General features: G+C 41.7%; 2 protein-coding genes across 5 annotated transcripts in view; one reads left to right on the forward strand and one right to left on the reverse strand.

The window, feature by feature from the left end:
* LOC135215389 (sorting and assembly machinery component 50 homolog) overlaps positions 1–19,308 on the forward strand; it is a 562,240-nt gene that overhangs the window by 485,585 nt on the left and 57,347 nt on the right. The gene's annotated exons all lie outside the window — the stretch shown is intronic.
* LOC135215388 (sorting and assembly machinery component 50 homolog) overlaps positions 1–19,308 on the reverse strand; it is a 104,368-nt gene that overhangs the window by 59,627 nt on the left and 25,433 nt on the right. The window contains exons 2-3 of the mRNA XM_064249975.1: positions 9,565–9,670; positions 9,202–9,384 (exon numbers count right to left, since the gene is read on the reverse strand). Of these exons, the coding sequence (XP_064106045.1) occupies positions 9,202–9,384; positions 9,565–9,670 (289 nt within the window). The remainder of the gene's footprint in view (positions 1–9,201; positions 9,385–9,564; positions 9,671–19,308) is intronic.

Below are 19,308 nucleotides of genomic sequence, written 5' to 3' on the forward strand. Positions count from 1 at the left end.
CTCAGCTCGTGTCGGCCTATGAAAGGATCCTTAATATCATTCTTTCTAGGTAAAATTAATCTAAAATTACCAGAGAAAAACAAAATTAAGAAAATGTCAGTAAAACTGACTCGCTCACTCTTAAAAAGAAGTGTCGGTATGATAATAGGGGCGAGTGAGGAACACTACCACGAGACAATCACCAATTAGAACTTCCAGTCAGAATCCCCCCAAGAGAGAGCTGATACCAACGGGCGATGCAGCCGCTACTACTACTACTAGAGGACGCCACGGACAGCAGCGCCCCTAGCGGACATCCTTAATTTTTAGCACCTAGCGTCAAGACGCATTTTTCCTTGTGCTGTGTTATTACGGGATTTATCTCATTATTCTACCATGGAACGCTCAGCTATTGCCACGGCTAAGTTAAGTAACTCATAAGTAATGTTTTACCGCATTTTTATCTTCCGGGTACCAGTATTTTCCTCTTAAATAGGTTATATACGGTTCCCCGGTTGTCTCGTGGCGGCGCCATGCTGCCTCGTTAAGAATTCCCGGTCCTCCATACTGGGACTTCTTATACTTATGGGCTTACTATATTACGTTCATTGTTTTTACATCGAGTTTTAGCTAGTTTAGCCCTCCTACCATATCTCTTAGTTTGGTATTTAGGGCTATTATTATTATTCCGGCCCAGCATCCCGGCTCTTGCTCTTCATCGGCTATCGCTGGCTCCGAGTAGGCTTCTGTTTCTTGGAACAGTCTGCCTCCTCCTGGGCTTCTTTCTCTTTTACTAAAAGTGTCTTTTCCATCTTTTCGATGTATATATTTATTATATTTAGGGTGTTAGGCTAGCCTAGGTGCTTGTTCCTTGTATTGGTACAGCCTGGTTCACGTGGCCCTCTCACGGTTGTGTTGCTCGCGGCCTAGGCCACTTGCGGTCACGTGTTCCATTGCACCTTACCCTGCCCCTGCCCTCCCTTTCTGATATAGGGAGGTGCTGGGGGACCCCTTGGTTGTCATGACAACCTCAGTCGCCTTCTCTCTCTCCCTCTCTGAGGTGGCCAGGGGTTCCTCCCAGCGGGGGGTATAGGGCGACCACTCATGAGGTACCGGGTCTCCTGCGGGTAGTCGGTGAGGCGGGGAGGAGTAGGCCATCCCTCCCCCCTCTCTTACTCCCGCCGTGTTACGCCGAGACCTTCCTCCCCCCCTCCCCATTTGCTCAGCCACCTCCCTCACTATAACGGAAGGAGCCTTCCGTCGCAGCCGGGGCACCTTTGGTTATAGATTACTGGCTCCGCTAGCGGGCGGGGTGGTCACTTCTAGTGGTCGGTTGCTTGCCTACTATATCCTTACATCTCTCCCCCGCTACCGGAAGGGAGCTTGCGTTCTTACCCGCGCACTCTTCTAGTAGACGGGCGGAGAGAGGTTTTGTATTATTTTTTATTTTAAGGATATACACCTAATTTTTCAATGAATTGTGTAATGTTATTATTAATGTCTACCATCCCCGCCATTTTCCGTCGTGGTTTCCAATTACCACCACTCCTGGTTGGTTTCCTTTTGTGTTCCCGCCATCAGCGGAGCTATAGCCTAGGGCACACAACCAACCTGGTTACCACACGTATTTTGGCGGGGTTCTGGTTTAATCTAACTTTATCGCTCCGGCACCAGCGGAGCATACTGTTAGACTGTAAGTGTTTACCTGGTACTCATGTATCTTTCCACTTACAGGCTACCAACTGTCAGGTCCCAGCGTGCAACGCGACGTTGTACGACCCCTGCGGACACGATGAGTGCAGGTCTCACGCCCCCTGTGCCACGTCATACAATGAGATGATCGTCTGGACACCCAGAAGCCTGCGCCATCTGCTACGACCTGGTCGGCCTCAGCTGGGAGATGGGGTTAAGTCCGTTATAGGCTTCCTTATCGTTACTAACAACTCTTAGTCATAAGTTTGTTAACCCCGTTCCGCCACTAGAAGCTAATCTCGCCTTTCTTTCAGGCTACTGGTGTGAGGGAAGTCGCCCTCGCTACCCTGAAAGCGTGGTGGGCGGCTTCGGGAAGAACGCCGCCAAAGGCCAGCCATACATTCTTGATAAGAAGCTGGCCGTCCAGATCTTCCCCGCGGGCAAGTCGACCGGGTTACGTTTGACCCCTTGTCCGCGGCCCCTCTGATAGCCTCTATCCAGCAAGACCTCCAGCAATCCTTTGGGGTCGTAGCCTCCCAGGACGTCGGTCACCCGGACGTCGCTGCCCTGGACCTTAACGTCGAGCCCATGGCGGTAGGGGTGTAGAGGATTTGTTGTTGAGGTAGGTGTGTCGGGCGCCCAAGGTCTTTCCTTGGGTGCTCCTGGATCTTCTCCTGTCCCTTCATCGAGTGCTTCTTTCCAAGGCTTTGTGGGATCTGAGATCCCTACCCGCTCTCCCGCTCTCTCTGTACCCCCAAAGGTGAAGGGACAGAGAGAACCGAAGACCCTGGCCAAGACAACTTCTAGGAAGTCGTCTTCGTCTTCTTCGGCTAGGAAGTCTTCGACTTCCTACGCCGACGCGGTGAAAGCGAAGCCGAGCTCTTCTCACTCAAAGAGCTCTAGAAGCAAGGCTTCTAAGGAGAAGGCTCGCGCTCCCGCCGAGCCAGTGCCTTCTCCCGCCTCCACCGCTTCCACTCCGGCTACGCCGGTAGGAGGAGCAGGGCTAGCACCTTTGATTCCTCTGCTTTCTCAGCAGTGGTGATGCAACAGGTGGGCGAGCTGGTTGGCTCGCAAGTCTCCGACCTGGGGACGAGATTCGAGCAGATGTTCGCACAGTTGTCGAGCACTGTGTCTCAATCAGGCCAGTCAATACAAGATCTCTCTAACAGGGTTAGGGAGAATGAGGACCGAGTAGCGGGCTATCTCAGGTTCCTCTTCCAGTCTCCCCAGTGCCAAGCACTGGCATTCTCCAACTCCCGCCATACGACTCTCTGCCAGCTTTCTCCATGGAGAACCCATGGAGAGTAGCTGCCTACGCTCCTTTCAAGGATGGGATGATCTCTATCCCGGAGTGTGGAACTCGGAGGATTGAGGACTTCGAGTTTTACCCTCCGGGTCTGACGCAGCCTTTCATCGGTTATGCTAGGCTGACTGTAACGGCTCTGACTAGGGAAGACAAGATCTCTAGAGAGTCTGTCCTATATAGTAGAGATCATGCTCAGCGGGAATGGGTTCACTGCCTTGAGGACTGGGAGTGTACGAACACTAAAACTCCAGGCCTACAAGTCTCCCTTTACTATTTTCGCGACGGAAGAGGAGGTTTCTCTTCCGTTCGCCACGAAATTAGTAGAGAAGTCCCTTCAGGCAGTCCTCAAGGATGAGCCCATCCCACAGTTGAGGGAGGCGGAGTCTACTTCTCCGCTCTTCCCGGCTTTCGGAGAATTGTGGGAGAACTTGCCAGCTACATTCACGCTTGGTAAGCTCAAACCGGACTGCGCCATGGACCAGTTCGGCGAGAAGCTACCAAGGCTGCCGGATTCCCTAATCCAGGCAGAGTTTGATGCGCGAACCAGGTTTGGCAGGTCCCTCAATTCCCTTATAATCACGGAAATGGCTGCTCTTTCTTATGCTACGGAACCGCTGTTCAAGATTTTGGCAAAATCTCAGTTCCAGACGGTACTAAGAGACGCTTTCGACTTCTTCCAGGCTAGGAGGAATTGCCGGAAGCATGTTCTACAGGAGTGTACTATTAGGCACGAGCCGAATAGACTCTTGGCTTCTAGCATGTGGGAGCGGATCTCTTCCAGAGTCCGCTGTCAACGAAGTGCACCACGAAGCTGCTAGGCTCAACCAGAGCCTTAGAGCTATGGTGGGGTATTTCCTCGAAGAGGAAACAAGAATCCGTCCCCACTGCTGGTAAGAAGCAAAAGAAGGCTGGTAAGAGGTTCCAGCCGTATCAGAAACACCAGCAACAGCAGCAATTTGTGCAGGCTGTCCCAGTTACCCAACAAGGACAACCTGCTAGTTCGAAGCAGAACCAGCCAATCCTCCTGTTGTCCCCTCAATCACAGCCATCCACCTCCTACGCAATCTCGCCGGCCTTCAACCCTTCATATGAGGCTCAAGGTTACAAACAACCAAGAGGTAGGGCGAGAGGTTACTTTCGTCAGCGTGGCGCAGGAAGGGCAACAAGGAGCAGGCAGTTCAGAGGAGGGCGTGGTGGTCAACCCGCCATCAACAATGAGGCTCCCCCAGGTAGGAGGGAGGCTGTTCCTCTTCCGCCACAGGTGGGGGTTCAGCAATTGGGCACAGAGCATAGTGTCCAAAGGATTGGGTTGGAGTTGGATCAAAGAGCCTCCTCCAATCAAATCATTCCACCAGATACCATCAGAGGAATTGACAGATTACGCGGAAGAACTCCTTCAGAAAGGAGCTATTGCGAGAGTCAAGCATCTAAAATTTCAAGGTCGCTTATTCAGCGTGCCAAAGAAAGGCTCAACAAAAAGAAGGGTAATCTTAGACTTGTCAAAGCTAAACTCTTTCATTCGTTGCGACAAGTTCAAGATGCTTACCCTCTCGCAAGTAAGGACCTTACTTCCGCGTGGAGCCATCACATGCTCCATCGATCTTACAGACGCATACTATCATATCCCTATAGCCAGGCACTTCCGCCCATTCCTAGGATTCAGGCTAGGAAATCAAACATTCTCATTCAAAGTGATGCCCTTCGGTCTGAATGTAGCCCCCAGGGTATTCACAAAAATAGCAGAAGTGGTTGTACAACAATTGAGAGCTCAGGGAATCATGGTAGCAGCATACCTCGACGATTGGTTGATCTGGGCACCAACAGTCGAGGAATGTCTCAAAGCCACCAAAAAGGTAGTTTACTTTCTGGAACATCTGGGGTTCCAGATAAACAAAACGAAATCCAGACTTACTCCAGAGTCTCGTTTTCAGTGGCTAGGAATCCAATGGGATTTGTCTTCCCACAATCTGTCAATTCCAGTGGCCAAACGGAAGGAAATAGCAAAATCTGTCAGGCAATTTCTCAAACGCAAACAAACGTCAAGGAGAAACCAGGAGAGAATCCTAGGGTCCCTTCAGTTTGCTTCGGTAACAGATATCCTCCTGAAGGCAAGGCTGAAAGATTTAAATCGAATTTGGCGATCAAGAGCAAACACCAAATATCGAGACAAGTTGTCAGTAATCCCACAGATCCTCCGCAATCAACTCCGTCCTTGGTCAAAAGTAAAGAACTTAGCCAAGAAAGTACCCCTTCAATATCCCCTTCCAGTGTTAACCATTCACAACGGACGCCTCCCTGTCTGGTGGGTGGGGGGGATACTCTCAGTTCAAACAGGTTCAGGGGACTTGGTCAGTTCAATTTCGCCAGCTCCACATAACGTGTTGGAAGCAATGGCAGTATTTCTTACCTTGAAGAGACTGCTTCCCCCAAAGAAGTCTCATCTAAGGCTAGTTTTGGACAGTGCAGTGGTAGTTCATTGCCATCAACAGAGGAGGGTCCAAGTCCAAGCATGTCAATCATGTCATGATAGCCATCTTTGCCTTAGCAAACAAAACACAAATGGCATCTGTCTGCCACTCACCTGGCAGGAGTAAGAAATGTGATAGCGACGACGCCCTGTCCCGGTCAGTTCCTCTGGAATCAGAATGGTCTCTAGACGACGGGTCATTCCAGTGGGTAAGCCTGAGAGTCCCAGGTCTCCAAGTGGATCTCTTCGCCTCACAAGCGAACCACAAGCTCCCTTGCTATGTGGCCCCCAACCTGGACCCTCTGGCTTATGCCACGGACGCCCTGTCGTTGGACTGGAATCAGTGGAGGAGAATTTATGTTTTTCCTCCAGTGAATCTTCTCTTGAAAGTCCTAAGCAAACTAAGGTCTTTCAAAGGGATAGTAGCTCTGATTGCACCGGACTGGCCCAAGAGCAACTGGTATCCTCTCCTTCTGGAATTGGGTCTCCGACCTCAACGGATCCCCAATCCCAAGCTATCACAATCAGTACAAATGAGGACTGTGTTCGCTTCCTCAGGAATTCTCCAGACCCTAACTTTATGGACTTCATGAAGTTTGCGGCTAATAAAGATGCTAATATTGATCCACAGAATATTCTCTTCCTAGAATCAGATAAGAGAGAGTCAACCATTAGACAATATGACTCAGCTGTTAAAAAATTAGCATCTTTCTTGAAAGAATCAAACACTACAACCATGACAGTTAATCTGGCTATATCCTTTTTCAGATCCTTGTTTGAAAAAGGTTTAGCAGCTAGCACTATTACCACTCATAAATCGGCTTTGAAGAAAATCTTTCAAGTAGGTTTTCAGATAGATCTGACTGAATCTTATTTCACGTCTATCTCTAAAGCCTGTGCTAGACTTAGACCTTCCCAAAGGCCTACTACAGTTTCATGGTTCTTAAATGATGTCCTCAAACTAGCTTCAGATACTGACAACTCATCTTGTACATTCATAATGCTCCTGAGGAAAACATTATTCTTATTAAGCCTAGCCTCAGGAGCTAGAATTTCAGAACTGTCGGCTCTATCCAGGGATGCGGGTCATGTGGAATTCCTCCCATCAGGAGAAGTTCTACTTGCTCCGGATCGTAGCTTTTTAGCCAAAAATGAGGATCCTCTTGCAAGGTGGGCCCCTTGGAAGGTTATCCCACTTCCCCAGGATCCTTCTCTCTGCCCAGTATCAACTCTTAGAGCCTTTCTATCTCGTACTTCTTCAAGATCCTCAGGTGCTCTCTTTCATGAGAGAAAAGGTGGTACTTTGTCAGTAAAAGGTATTAGACACAAATCCTTTACTTCATTAAACAAGCCAATCCTGAGTCATTTCCAAAAGCACATGATATCAGGGGAGTAGCCACCTCAATTAATTATTTTCAACATATGAACTTTCAGGATCTTAAAAAGTATACTGGATGGAAATCCCCGACAGTCTTTAAACGCCATTATCTAAAGTCCTTGGAATCTTTAAAGTTTTCAGCAGTAGCAGCAGGAAACATTGTTTCCCCTGATACTGCATAGTAGTTGTAGTATAGATCCAGGTCTCCTTTCTACCTACATCATCCAACATGCCTCACCCTATCGCCAGGCTACTCGAATATCATAGCCTTAGCCGCTGAATCATATAGTGGATTGTCCCTTATTTTTTTTGCTAGGGACATCCACACTTGTACTGATAGTGTACTTCAGTGTACCTACCCTTATTTTTATGCTAGGGTAGGACACAATATGTTTGTATATATTTTGCCAACTTGATTAATGATGGACTTCAGTGTACCTACCCTTATTTTTATGCTAGGGTAGGACACAATGTGTTTGTATATTCTGTAAATATGTTCAAGTAAATCCCTTTTTGTTTATATTACATGCATCACTGTAATTTACTATAATTATCATTTAAGTACTTTAAGATTACTAACGTTCTGTTGTTTTACTGTTTAGTATAAGTTAGTTTAAGTGCTTAATTTGTATGCTGTAATTGATTTACTTATATTATATCCATCATTTTACACTGCTTTTCATTTGTTCCTTTTTTCCCATCTTGTCTGTTTCTCTGGTACTCTTTCATAGGCCGACACGAGCTGAGCCCAGAAAAGGGATTTTGACGAAGGAAAAATCTATTTCTGGGTGATTGGCTCGTGTCGCCCTATGAAACCCCCCCTTTTTATAGTTTTTCCCCCCCTTGCAGGACAAGATGTTTTTAGATTAAGGATGTCCGCTAGGGGCGCTGCTGTCCGTGGCGTCCTCTAGTAGTAGTAGTAGCGGCTGCATCGCCCGTTGGTATCAGCTCTCTCTTGGGGGGATTCTGACTGGAAGTTCTAATTGGTGATTGTCTCGTGGTAGTGTTCCTCACTCGCCCCTATTATCATACCGACACTTCTTTTTAAGAGTGAGCGAGTCAGTTTTACTGACATTTTCTTAATTTTGTTTTTCTCTGGTAATTTTAGATTAATTTTACCTAGAAAGAATGATATTAAGGATCCTTTCATAGGGCGACACGAGCCAATCACCCAGAAATAGATTTTTCCTTCGTCAAAATCCCTTTTTTGTCTCAAAAGAAAGCACCCTCTTTTTTCCTACTTCAACTTTCTTGGGACCCATGACTACATATATACTACACATAATTAAGTTATGTAGTACGTATACATATGTAGTAAAGTTCTCACACAACACGATAAAGTAGTACTACAACGAAATCACTAACAAATTTACGTTAATAAACAAAATCGTATAGAACGAACGAATTCCACGTTCTTACGATACTGATGATGCCGCCGAGTGGCCGAAAAAGCACGCTGCTACGTAGATGCATGATGGGATCATGGGAGAGATGCTGACCAATAGGAGAGCAGGATCTTGTGGCTGTGACTAGCATCAGGAACCAATGAGAGTGGGAGGATGGTGGCGAGTCTACTAAGTTGGCGGCGCACGAGTTTTAAAATTGTTATCAGTGGTCCTGGCAAATCTCGGGACTTTACAGCAACAACCTTTCCTATCTTGAGCAAAAAAAATCTTCATATTTGCTTTTGTATTTTGAGTTTTTCGTATGTCGAGGAACCACTTACTGACCAGAGAAAAGAATGGCTTCTTGGTCTTTACGTTCGTATGTAAACAACTGACATAGATAAACTGGGTTCAGCATTTACTAAAGATAAGAGAGAATGTGCCCTCTTATTCTGAGTCCATTTACCCTCTACCTGGCCACAAGACCAGCTAAAAGAGAATTCTCTGACATTAGTCTGGTCACCATGGAACTCTGGAGAGACCATGGAAGGGGAATCCTTGATGATAAGACAGCGACTACATAGATTATCAAAGACAGTTAATGCCTCTACTAAAAATAAAAAGAATTATATTTAAATTATTTCCCACTTATCCCTTTTACAGCAGTGTTTTAGACAATTACTTGTACGTTATCTAAAATAATGTTCATACCTGGAAATGTAGCACTTACAAGAAGTAGATAAATTTAATTTTATATCTTTTCAGCTGTTGTCTTAAATGTTAATTTTTCAAAAATAAATTCTGGAATAAAACTGTTAAACATTCTACTTTCTTTCCCCAAAGAAAGTGCAAAACTAAACAATATTTAAAGAGTACTTTCTTTCCCTGAAAAAAGTGCAAAACTAATTCAAATTTAAATTATCTGTGTTCAAAACATTACAGAGCATTATGCGTGTTGATTACATTGCTCTTCAAAATAAAATAAAAAACTTACTTTGAGAGTGAAAGAAACACCATCTGTGGGAAAGACCTGATCATCTCTCTTATCAACGTGGAGTTCATGCCTAAGTGCTGACTTCAAAGAGTGTCCAGCTTGTTCTCGTACAGCAAATGCAGTTGTTCGGCTAAGTGTTGTTATATGACGCCAGACACCATCAAGGATCAATTTTTGTTGTACCTACCAGAATAAACTATTCTTGTAGGTTAATAAAGTACTGATAACCATACATAAATAATTATGGTGAAAAAGAGATGAGTACGTAAGCATTATGAGCAAGAGTTGTGCAATGCTTAACTCTATAACATTACATAGGTATTTACCACTGTAACTGTTAACTGTTAGGAGAATGTCACTTACATTGGGTGCTGAATTAAATGCTAATGTAAGTAATACTCCACGATCCAACTCTCTATATCCAGACCAAGGTGCCTCACTAGCTTGCTGATAAATACTACTCGTTAACCTGTAAAAAATGGAGGACTTGAGGATCTATCATGTTAGCATGTACTATCATATTAGATGTTACTGACTAAGTTGTTCTGGTTTATCATTTCCAATAACATTCATATACATATGGAGTAGATTTGGATGAGATAGAAGCAGGATTTTGAAACAATGTTATGTTCTTAGGGGAAAACTGAAAAAATTTTGAGGACTTCTACAAAACAAATTTTTTTTTACAATTTTGAAATCTTTTTAAAAAACACAAAAAAATGTTAGTTTTGTAACTTTAAACATTCACATTAGCCCTTTTCAGGAATAAAATTTTAAGCTTAGAAAGAAACAGTAATTGCTGTGAAGCTTTTTAAAATTAATCCAAAAGACATTAAAGGGATGGGGGGTTGGAGAGAAAGTGGCCAGGGACCTAAGCTCATGGACATGATGCCAATGAAAACTAATGAAAATATTAAACCGATTTATTTAATATTCAGCAAAACATAGAATTACTGAAAAAGCCTTCACATCCAGAGTGGAAACATATAATTGCTATAAACAATGAATTATGACATTACATTCTTTAATGTGACACCCCTTTCTAAAAGATTTTGTTTCCTCAAGCTAATATTTCACAGCTCTAACCAGGCATAAGGCAGTCTCCTACGTTAAGCTGAACAGGAAAAGCTTTCACCACAAATTCAGGAGTTTGTGCTGAAATGAGAAGCAAAGGAGGCTCTTCTGTTAAGGAATTTGGCCAACTCTGCAAGTCCCAGTTCCCTTCTGATTTGGAGGATGAACTCTATAAACCCTTTCTCCTTGTCATGTAACTAAAGCAGAGAGAGGTCACCTTCAATTTCAAGTTCTTCCCTTCCCCCCAGGGTCTCAGGACATCTTTCCTCTGCCCTGGATGACAAGGAGGAACTACTGCTGGAGATTGGCCCCATCTTGACCTTGTTACTTCCCAAGGCGGGGCAGTCTACAATCTTGCAACACTCCATTGGAGAGTTCAGTACCATGCTGGAGAGGGATGTCAACCAGGGAAAGAGCTGTCCTGGTCCTATGACTGGTGCTAGGAGCCAGGCAAAGTGGAGCAGAACTCAGCACTGTCCTGATCTCAAAGAAGAGGAGTCTGTGCAACCTACTCACCGAGTAGGCCTGGGCCTTTCTCTTAGGCTGACGCTGAGTCCCTCACAGTGCGACCTCTATATTGCAGGACATCTTCCACTCTTTGGAACTTCAAGGGCACAGAAGAGCAGGCTACTGAATCCAGTCTTGCCCTGCGGAAGTGTAGTTAAACTCACCTTGCAACTTGCAAGCTCCCTCAGACTGCTCAACTCACCTTGCAAGCTCCCTCAGACTGTGTAATGGATGACCTTCAAGATCCAACTCACCAACCAATGAGGAAAATAAAGAGTGAAAGAGGGAAAGGTCCCTCACCACAAACTCTCAAACACAGAGCCCGTGACACAACACCCTACCTCCTCAACAACTGAATGACTACTGCCCAGGTGTAGGCAATCCCACTTACATGTAACTGCAGCAGTTTCCAAAAAATCCTACATCACATTTATGACACAACATGCCCACATGATCTCAAGATCAAAACACACACACACAAATTCATCAGACATAATCATCCATCCATACAGGAGGTCTTCTATTCCTCCATGGACGCTGATTCCTCCGTTTCACTTTGACCACTCACTTGTGGTTTCACTGATTCTTCTGAGACTGAATCATCACTTGACATTTTGGTCGAGTCATCAGATAGGCAAGCTGGAACTACAACTGGTCGCACATCCAACACATGCCTCAGCATTCCATCCATGGAAATGTTGTTCAAGGAGTTCACATGAATAACCATCCCTTTATGCCACTGAGTAGCTCAACGGGTGTCCGGAGGTTTCACCCACACCTCCTCTCCCATCTTAATTGAAAGGGGTGTGTCTTGGCTGGTATCTGCTCCTTTGGGGGCTACTCATATCTGTACACAGTATGCTGTGAAACAGATGATTCATCCTGTCCGGACCTTGGTGTGCTATTGTTACAGAATACGGCTTCAAAAGAACTAATTCCTCCCCTATCTGCAATAGCCTTGATGGTCCTATGGTGCCTTTCAATTATGCTATTTCCTTCCGGTGATAAGCAGCCCGAAACGCCCTAACATTGTTCCAACGAGACAACATATCTCCTAAACACTGTGACCTAAATGCTGTACTATTATCCTGTAATAGTTCATCAACTGGCCCTCTTTCCAAAAAGATATTCAACTCAGCTGATATTTCTTGAGCATCTTCTCTCTTCAACTTCTTCCATATTGCAAATTGACCTGGACCACAGTCAACCACTGATAAACAGGGTATCTGTCTGTAATGAGTAACATCAATAGCTAGGCGCTGCCAGTTTCTTTCAACACTTAATTCACCACCTTTGTGTACCACAGGAGCAGGATCAATGGACTGACAACGATCACAACACTGAACTACTGTCTTCACACATTCTCTGGAAACTTCAGGATCCAACTTCTTGGGTAAATATAGTGTTCTGTTAATTCCCATATAGTGTTTATTATGCAACTCTGTTAGATCAACTACAGCACCTGCACAGAGATGTGCATGCTCAACTTCATTGCTTGCCAACCAACTCCTCTTGACTCTCGTTAGACTATCAGTTTTATTCTTCTCTGTAGGCACCATCTGAACTACAATATTCAAACCAAATTCTAATCAATTCCTTCAATGTTCCCAAAAGTCTCTTGATCATCATTTCTGCAACTTTTTGTGTGAACATGCTTCTCAGCACTTATTACAGATTTCAACCATGCTCCCACAGTTGCAGAGTCAGTCCTCACCTCTATTGACTCAAGGCCCCATTTAATGGCCACGTTTACCCCTCTCAAAACATTTATCTCTATAAACTACACCCATAGCAATTTTGCTGGCATCACACCACACAACACCATACTTAATACCCGGCACACACCAATTTCCTCTCACAGGATCATCTAACTTTACTCTCTCTATTACCTCTTTAATCATCCATATGGACTGCTCACCAACAGGATTTTCCCAATGTGCTTCTGAGGCTCTTCTCTAATGTAGCTGCATGCAACTCTTAACCATCCAGCTATGGGATAATGGCCCACTAATGTACCACAAACTGAAAACACTTCCCTCCTTGTAAGCATATCTGTAACTTCAGGCACCTTATTACCTCTCTGAAACATCCACTCTCCTCCAACTCTTAGCAGTTGCAATCCTAAAACAACTCCTCCATTGAGTGACTCAGTGGACTTTGTTATCAACCCAAATGTAAGTGTCTAATTACCTCATCAACAGAAGCTATTGATTCGTTCACAGGAGTGTCATCTACATATGAACTGGTTGCTCTCTTGATTTTTTCATCCTTACTCAATACAGTCTACAGTATCTTAAGTCATAATCTGTGGTGACGAGTTTAACCCAAATCCCAATCTTGTAAGGCAAAATGTCTGGCCCTCATAGTAAACTAGTTGATATGGCCACAATTTTTCGTCAACGCTCAACTGTAGGTAGGCTGACTTCAAATCCACAACAGACACATTCTCACCTGTCTGTCGCCATATCACGTAGTTTCTCACTGCATATGCCAGTCACATCATCACCAACGTGACACTTGACATTCACATTAAGTTCCCGAAAATCAAGCACTGGTCTCATCTTATTCTTTGTTGGCTGTTCCACTGCCATTAGAGGAATGATACCTTCTTTAACTACTTCTTTCCATGGAACTATCATCCCTTCAGCAATCAACCTGTCCACTTCCTTCTCAAATTCTTCCTCCTTCCAACCTTAAAGCTTTTTATCAAAACAACCTATTTTATTTGTCAATGTCACAGGTTCATTGTTATTCCAAAACCACCTGACTGTCAATTTCTGTCCATCAAACACTGCATGAAAGTCTGGGTCTTCAATAACAACTGTTGGACAACCGTCATCACTCACCACTAAGTATATGCTCAATTTCTTGACTAACTGAAGCAACACCAAAGGCACCAAAATATACCTTGCCTTAGGTCACTGTGACACTTCCCAAGTGGTCAATGACAACTCCTAACACCACACCAACACCATTAACCAGCTGATTTGACATCACGGCACTCAAGGTTAAACATTCACCATTCACACCTATCTTCACCCAAACTGCAACTTTACACTTAATGTGACTCCCATCAAAAGCCCTGATATACACCTCACCTCTACACTGGGGCACATACCTGGAATGTACCACCGATGTAGAGCAGCCTGTATCCACAAGTCCTTTTGCAGGCTCATTATCAATCCAAACATCAATCATAGGCAATGTATCAAGGTGCGCCTTTCTATCACAAGGGCGGCTACAAGTGCAGCAGTCACCCCTTACTCGTTTTCCGCAACCTGTTCTTGATAATGACAGGCAATATGACCAATTTTATTACGCCTAAAACATCTCACCTGTTTCTCTTTACAGTCTTTATCATATGAGGGCCACCACATCGGAAACATTGACCCTTAAACTGGATATTCTCAGGTTTCCCCCCACCACCTCCTCCATTCTTCCCAACAGTCACAGCTACCACTCCACCTTGCTGTTTAGATGACAAAATCCTAGCATCATCATCATATTTGGCACTTGCTGTAAAGCAACACTAATATTATCCAAGAAACCATTGACAAAAGTTAGTTTCACCATATTTTCTAAACCAAACTTATCAAATTTAGCTAAACTGGCCAACCTCCTAATCTCACTGGCATACACATCAACTGGTTTTCCTGTCCAGTTCATCTGAACCAGTTTTCCAAAAGCAGAGAATGCATCATCAGTAAATGCATCATCAGTAAATGCATCATCAGTAAATGCTACTTTCAGTTTTTCCTGAATTTTCTTGGTCTTCATCACTCATCTCCAAATAAAGTGCTAGTGCATCACCCTCCAGATACAATGGAATAAAACTGGCGAAGTCTGATATATTCTGCAGCTTAGCCACTAAGGTTACCTTCTTCAACCATGATACGTCTCCTTCGCCAGTGAATGGCTTACTCATGTCCATTGTAATTTAAGTCGTCATACTTTCTTGGAATAGGCCTAGAGAGCTTGTACTTAAAACTCACCTTGCAAGCTCCCTCAGACTGCTCAACTCACCTTGCAAGCTCCCTCAAACTGCATAATGGATGACCTTCAAGATCCAACTCACCAACCAACAAGGAAAATAAAGGAAAAGAGGGAAAGGTCCCTCAACAGAAACTCTCAACCACGGAGCCCCTGGGCACAACACCCCACCTCCACAACAACTGACTGACTACTGCCCAGGTGTAGACAATCCCGCTCGCACACTGCAGCAGTGTTTCCAAAAAAATCCAACATCACATTTATGACACAACAGGAAGTTTCTCTGGCAATGTTGATCTTTATCTTGTGGCCCAGGCATTGCAAGTCTCAGGAAGACATCTTCCACTCTGTCTTCCTGCCTGCAATTCATTGGGCCCAAACAAGTCCATCGTGGGCATCCATGGAAGTGGCTCGGCATGGGCTTCCTGGGGATGGAACTTTTCCTATCATATTTTGACCATCGAGGCAAGAGCCAGTCTTCTCGCTCCTCCTTGCATGTAGTTTCACAAGAAAATTCTTGCCATGAGATACAAATTAAGTAGCGGTCAACAACTACTGAAGACAGACTTACTGCAGGTTTTTCCCCTGCCAGAACAATGTCACATCTCAGGTTTAAGATTCTCTTCCATCTTCATATTTGACTTGGCATGGGAGGAGACGAAAATAGGAACAAGTGTACCCTGCAGTACGCTCAAGGACCATAGCACACAAGGGAGGATAGGTCGTAAAAAATTAACACTTCGCCCCACAGGGAAAGCACTCACATTAGACAAAAAAAAAAAAACCATAGGTTTTGGGTGGTGGACAGATTCACTAATGGTGAGCATTAATATTACGCAGGAAAGGCGTTTAATGGCAACTTCTAGATTGGCTCAGCTTGCCGACTCTAGTTGGGTCAGGACATGGTTGTGTACTTAACTCTTAATCACCGAGCCGGTATTTCCGAAAGTGTCTCAGGTATGCCAGCGGCGTTCGCAAGTGAGTGCCGAAACGGAAAAATTTTTTTTTTCAAAAAAATCACAGCACGTTTAATTTTCAAGATTAAGAGTTCATTTTTGGCTCCTTTTTTATCATTGCCTGAAGTTTAGTATGCAACCATCAGAAATTAAAAAAAATATCATAATCATATATGAATATTGGAATATATGACGGCACAAAAAAAATTTCATATATAATTGTATACAAATCGCGCTGTGAGCAGAACAGTTAACGCTAATGAGTTTATTATTTTTTTATTGTATTATACACTAAATTGTGATGATTTTGGTATATAACAAATTGTAAAACGATCAAAGCAACACAGAAATTATCATCACAATATAATGCATGAATTCGTAACGCGCTAACATAAAAAAAAAAGCATTTTCAAAAATTCACCATAAATTGAAATATTGTTCTAGAGACTTCCTGTTTGTTGCAAAATGAAGGTAATTGATTGCATATTACTAGGCCGTAAATGTTATAGCTTACAATTGCAGTTTTCGACCATTTCGGTTGAGTTAAAGTTGACCGTAGGTAGAATTTTTTCTATTTATCGTTATTTATATGAAAATATTTCAAAACTGATAAAAGCTACAACCATGGGTTGTTTTTAGTTGTATTCTACAGCAAATATTACAAAAATCAGTTGAAAAAATTTCTGATTTTTTCGGAAGAGTTACCGCGCGGGCATAAGGAAAAAGTTTTTTTCATAAATTCACCATAAATCAAAATATTGTGCAAGAGACTTTCAATTTGTTGCAAAATAAAGGTAAATGATTGAATATTACTAGAATGTAAGAGTTTTAGCTTACAATTGCATTTTTTTACCATTTCGGTCGAGTCAAAGTTGACAGAAGGTTGATATTTTGGCACATCGTTATTTATGTGAAAATATTTAAAATCTGATAAAAGCTACAACCATGGGTTGTTTTTAGTTGTATTCTACATGAAATTGTGCACATTTTCATATATAAAACTTTATGTAACGGCTAATAAAAAACGGTGCAATCATTACAACTTTACTATGAAAAAATGTCTGATTTTTTCGGAAGAGTTACTGCGTGGACGTAAGGAAAAAGTTTTTTTTTCATATTTTCACCATAAATCGAAATATTGTGCTAGAGACTTCCAATTTGTTGCAAAATAAAGGTAAATGATTGCATATTACTAGAATGTAAGAGTTTTAGGTTACAATTGTGTTTTTTCACCATTTCGGTCAAGTATAAGTTGACCGAAGGGTGGAATTTTGGCACTTATCATTATTTATATGAAAATATTTCAAAACTGATAAAAGCTACAACCATGGGTTGTTTTGAGTTGTATTCTACATGAAATTGCACACATTTTCATATATAAAACTTTATGTAACGGCTAATATAAAAAGGTACAAACATTACGAAAATCAGTTGAAAAAATTTCTGATTTTTTCGGAAGAGTTACCGCGCGGGCATAAGGAAAAAGTTTTTTTCATAAATTCACCATAAATCAAAATATTGTGCAAGACTTTCAATTTGTTGCAAAATAAAGGTATATGATTGAATATTACTAGAATGTAATAGTTTTAGCTTACAATTATGTTTTTTTACAATTTCGGTCGAGTCAAAGTTGACAGAAGGTTGAAATTTTGGCACATCGTTATTTATATAAAAATACTTCAAAATTGATAAAAGCTACAACCATGGGTTATTTTTAGATGTATTCTACATGAAATTGCGCATTTTCATATATAAAACTTTATGTAACGGCTAATAAAAAACGGTGCAATCATTACAACTTTCGTATGAAAAAATGTCTGATTTTTTCGGAAGTTACAGCGCGGACATAAGGAAAAAGTTTTTTTTCATAAATTCACCATAAATCGAAATATTGTGCTAGAGACTTCCAATTTGTTGCCAAATAAAGGTAAATGATTGCATATTACTAGAATGTAAGAGTTTTAGCTTACAATTGCGTTTTTTCACCATTTCGGTCAAGTATATGTTGATCAAAGGGTGAAATTTTGGCACTTATTGTTATTTATATGAAAATATTTCAAAACTGTTAAAAGCTACAACCATTGGTTGTTTTTATATGTATTCTACATGAAATTGCACACATTTTCATATATAAAACTTTAAGTGATGGCTAAAATAAAATGGTGCAAGCATTACAACTTTCGGACGAAAAAATTTCTGATTTTTTCAGAAGAGTTACCGCGCAGACGTAAGGAAAAAGGTTTTTTTCATAAATTCACCATAAATCGAAATATTGTGCTAGAGACTTCCAATTTGTTGCAAAATAAAGGTAAATGATTGAATATTACTAGAATGTAAGAGTTTTAGCTTACAATTGCATTTTTTGACCATTTCGGTTGAGTCAAAGTTGACCAAAGGTTAAAATTTGGGCACTTATCGTTATTTATATGAAAATATTTTAAAACTGATAAAAGCTACAACCATGGGTTGTTTTTAGTTGTATTCTACATGAAATTGCACACATTTTCAAATATAAAACTTTATGTAACGGCTAATATAAATCGGTTCAAACATTACGACAATCAGACAAAAAAATTTCTGATTTTTTCGGCAGTTACTGCGCGGACATGGGAAAATATTTTATTTTTAAATTCACCATAAATCGAAATATTGTGCTAGAGAATTCCAATTTGTTGCCAAATGAAGGTAAATAATTGAATATTACTAGAATGTAAGAGTTTTAGCTTACAATTGTGGTTTTCGACCATTTCGGTCGAGTCAAAGTTGACCGAAGGTTGATATTTTGGCACTTATCGTTATTTATATGAAAATATTTCAACTGATAAAAGCTACAACCATGGGTTGTTTTTAGATGTATTCTACATGAAATTGCACACATTTTCATATATAAAACTTTATGTAACAGATAATATAAATCGGTGCAAACATTACGACAATCAGACGAAAAAATTTCTGATTTTTTCAGAAGAGTTACCTCGCAGACATAAGGAAAGTTTTTTTTTCATAAATTCACCGTAAATCGAAATATTGTGCTAGAGACTTCCAATTTGTTGTCAAATAAAGGTAATTGATTGAATATTACTAGAATGTATGAGTTTTAGCTTACAATTGCATTTTTTGACCATTTCGGTTGAGTCAAAGTTGACCAAAGGTTAAAATTTGGGCACTTGTCGTTATTTATATGAAAATATTTTAAAACTGTTAAAAGCTACAACCATGGGTTGTTTTTAGTTGTATTCTACATGAAATTGCACACATTTTCAAATATAAAACTTTATGTAACGGCTAATATAAATCGGTGCAAACATTACGACAATCAGACAAAAAAATTTCTGATTTTTTCGGCACTTACTGCGCGGACATGGGAAAATATTTTATTTTTAAATTCACCATAAATCGAAATATTGTGCTAGAGAATTCCAATTTGTTGCCAAATGAAGGTAAATAATAGAATATTACTAGAATGTAAGAGTTTTAGCTTACAATTGTGGTTTTCGACCATTTCGGTCGAGTCAAAGTTGACCGAAGGTTGATATTTTGGCACTTATCGTTATTTATATGAAAATATTTCAACTGATAA

Source organism: Macrobrachium nipponense, chromosome 5, assembly GCF_015104395.2.
Source record: "Macrobrachium nipponense isolate FS-2020 chromosome 5, ASM1510439v2, whole genome shotgun sequence".
Classification (NCBI taxonomy): Eukaryota; Metazoa; Arthropoda; class Malacostraca; order Decapoda; family Palaemonidae; genus Macrobrachium; species Macrobrachium nipponense.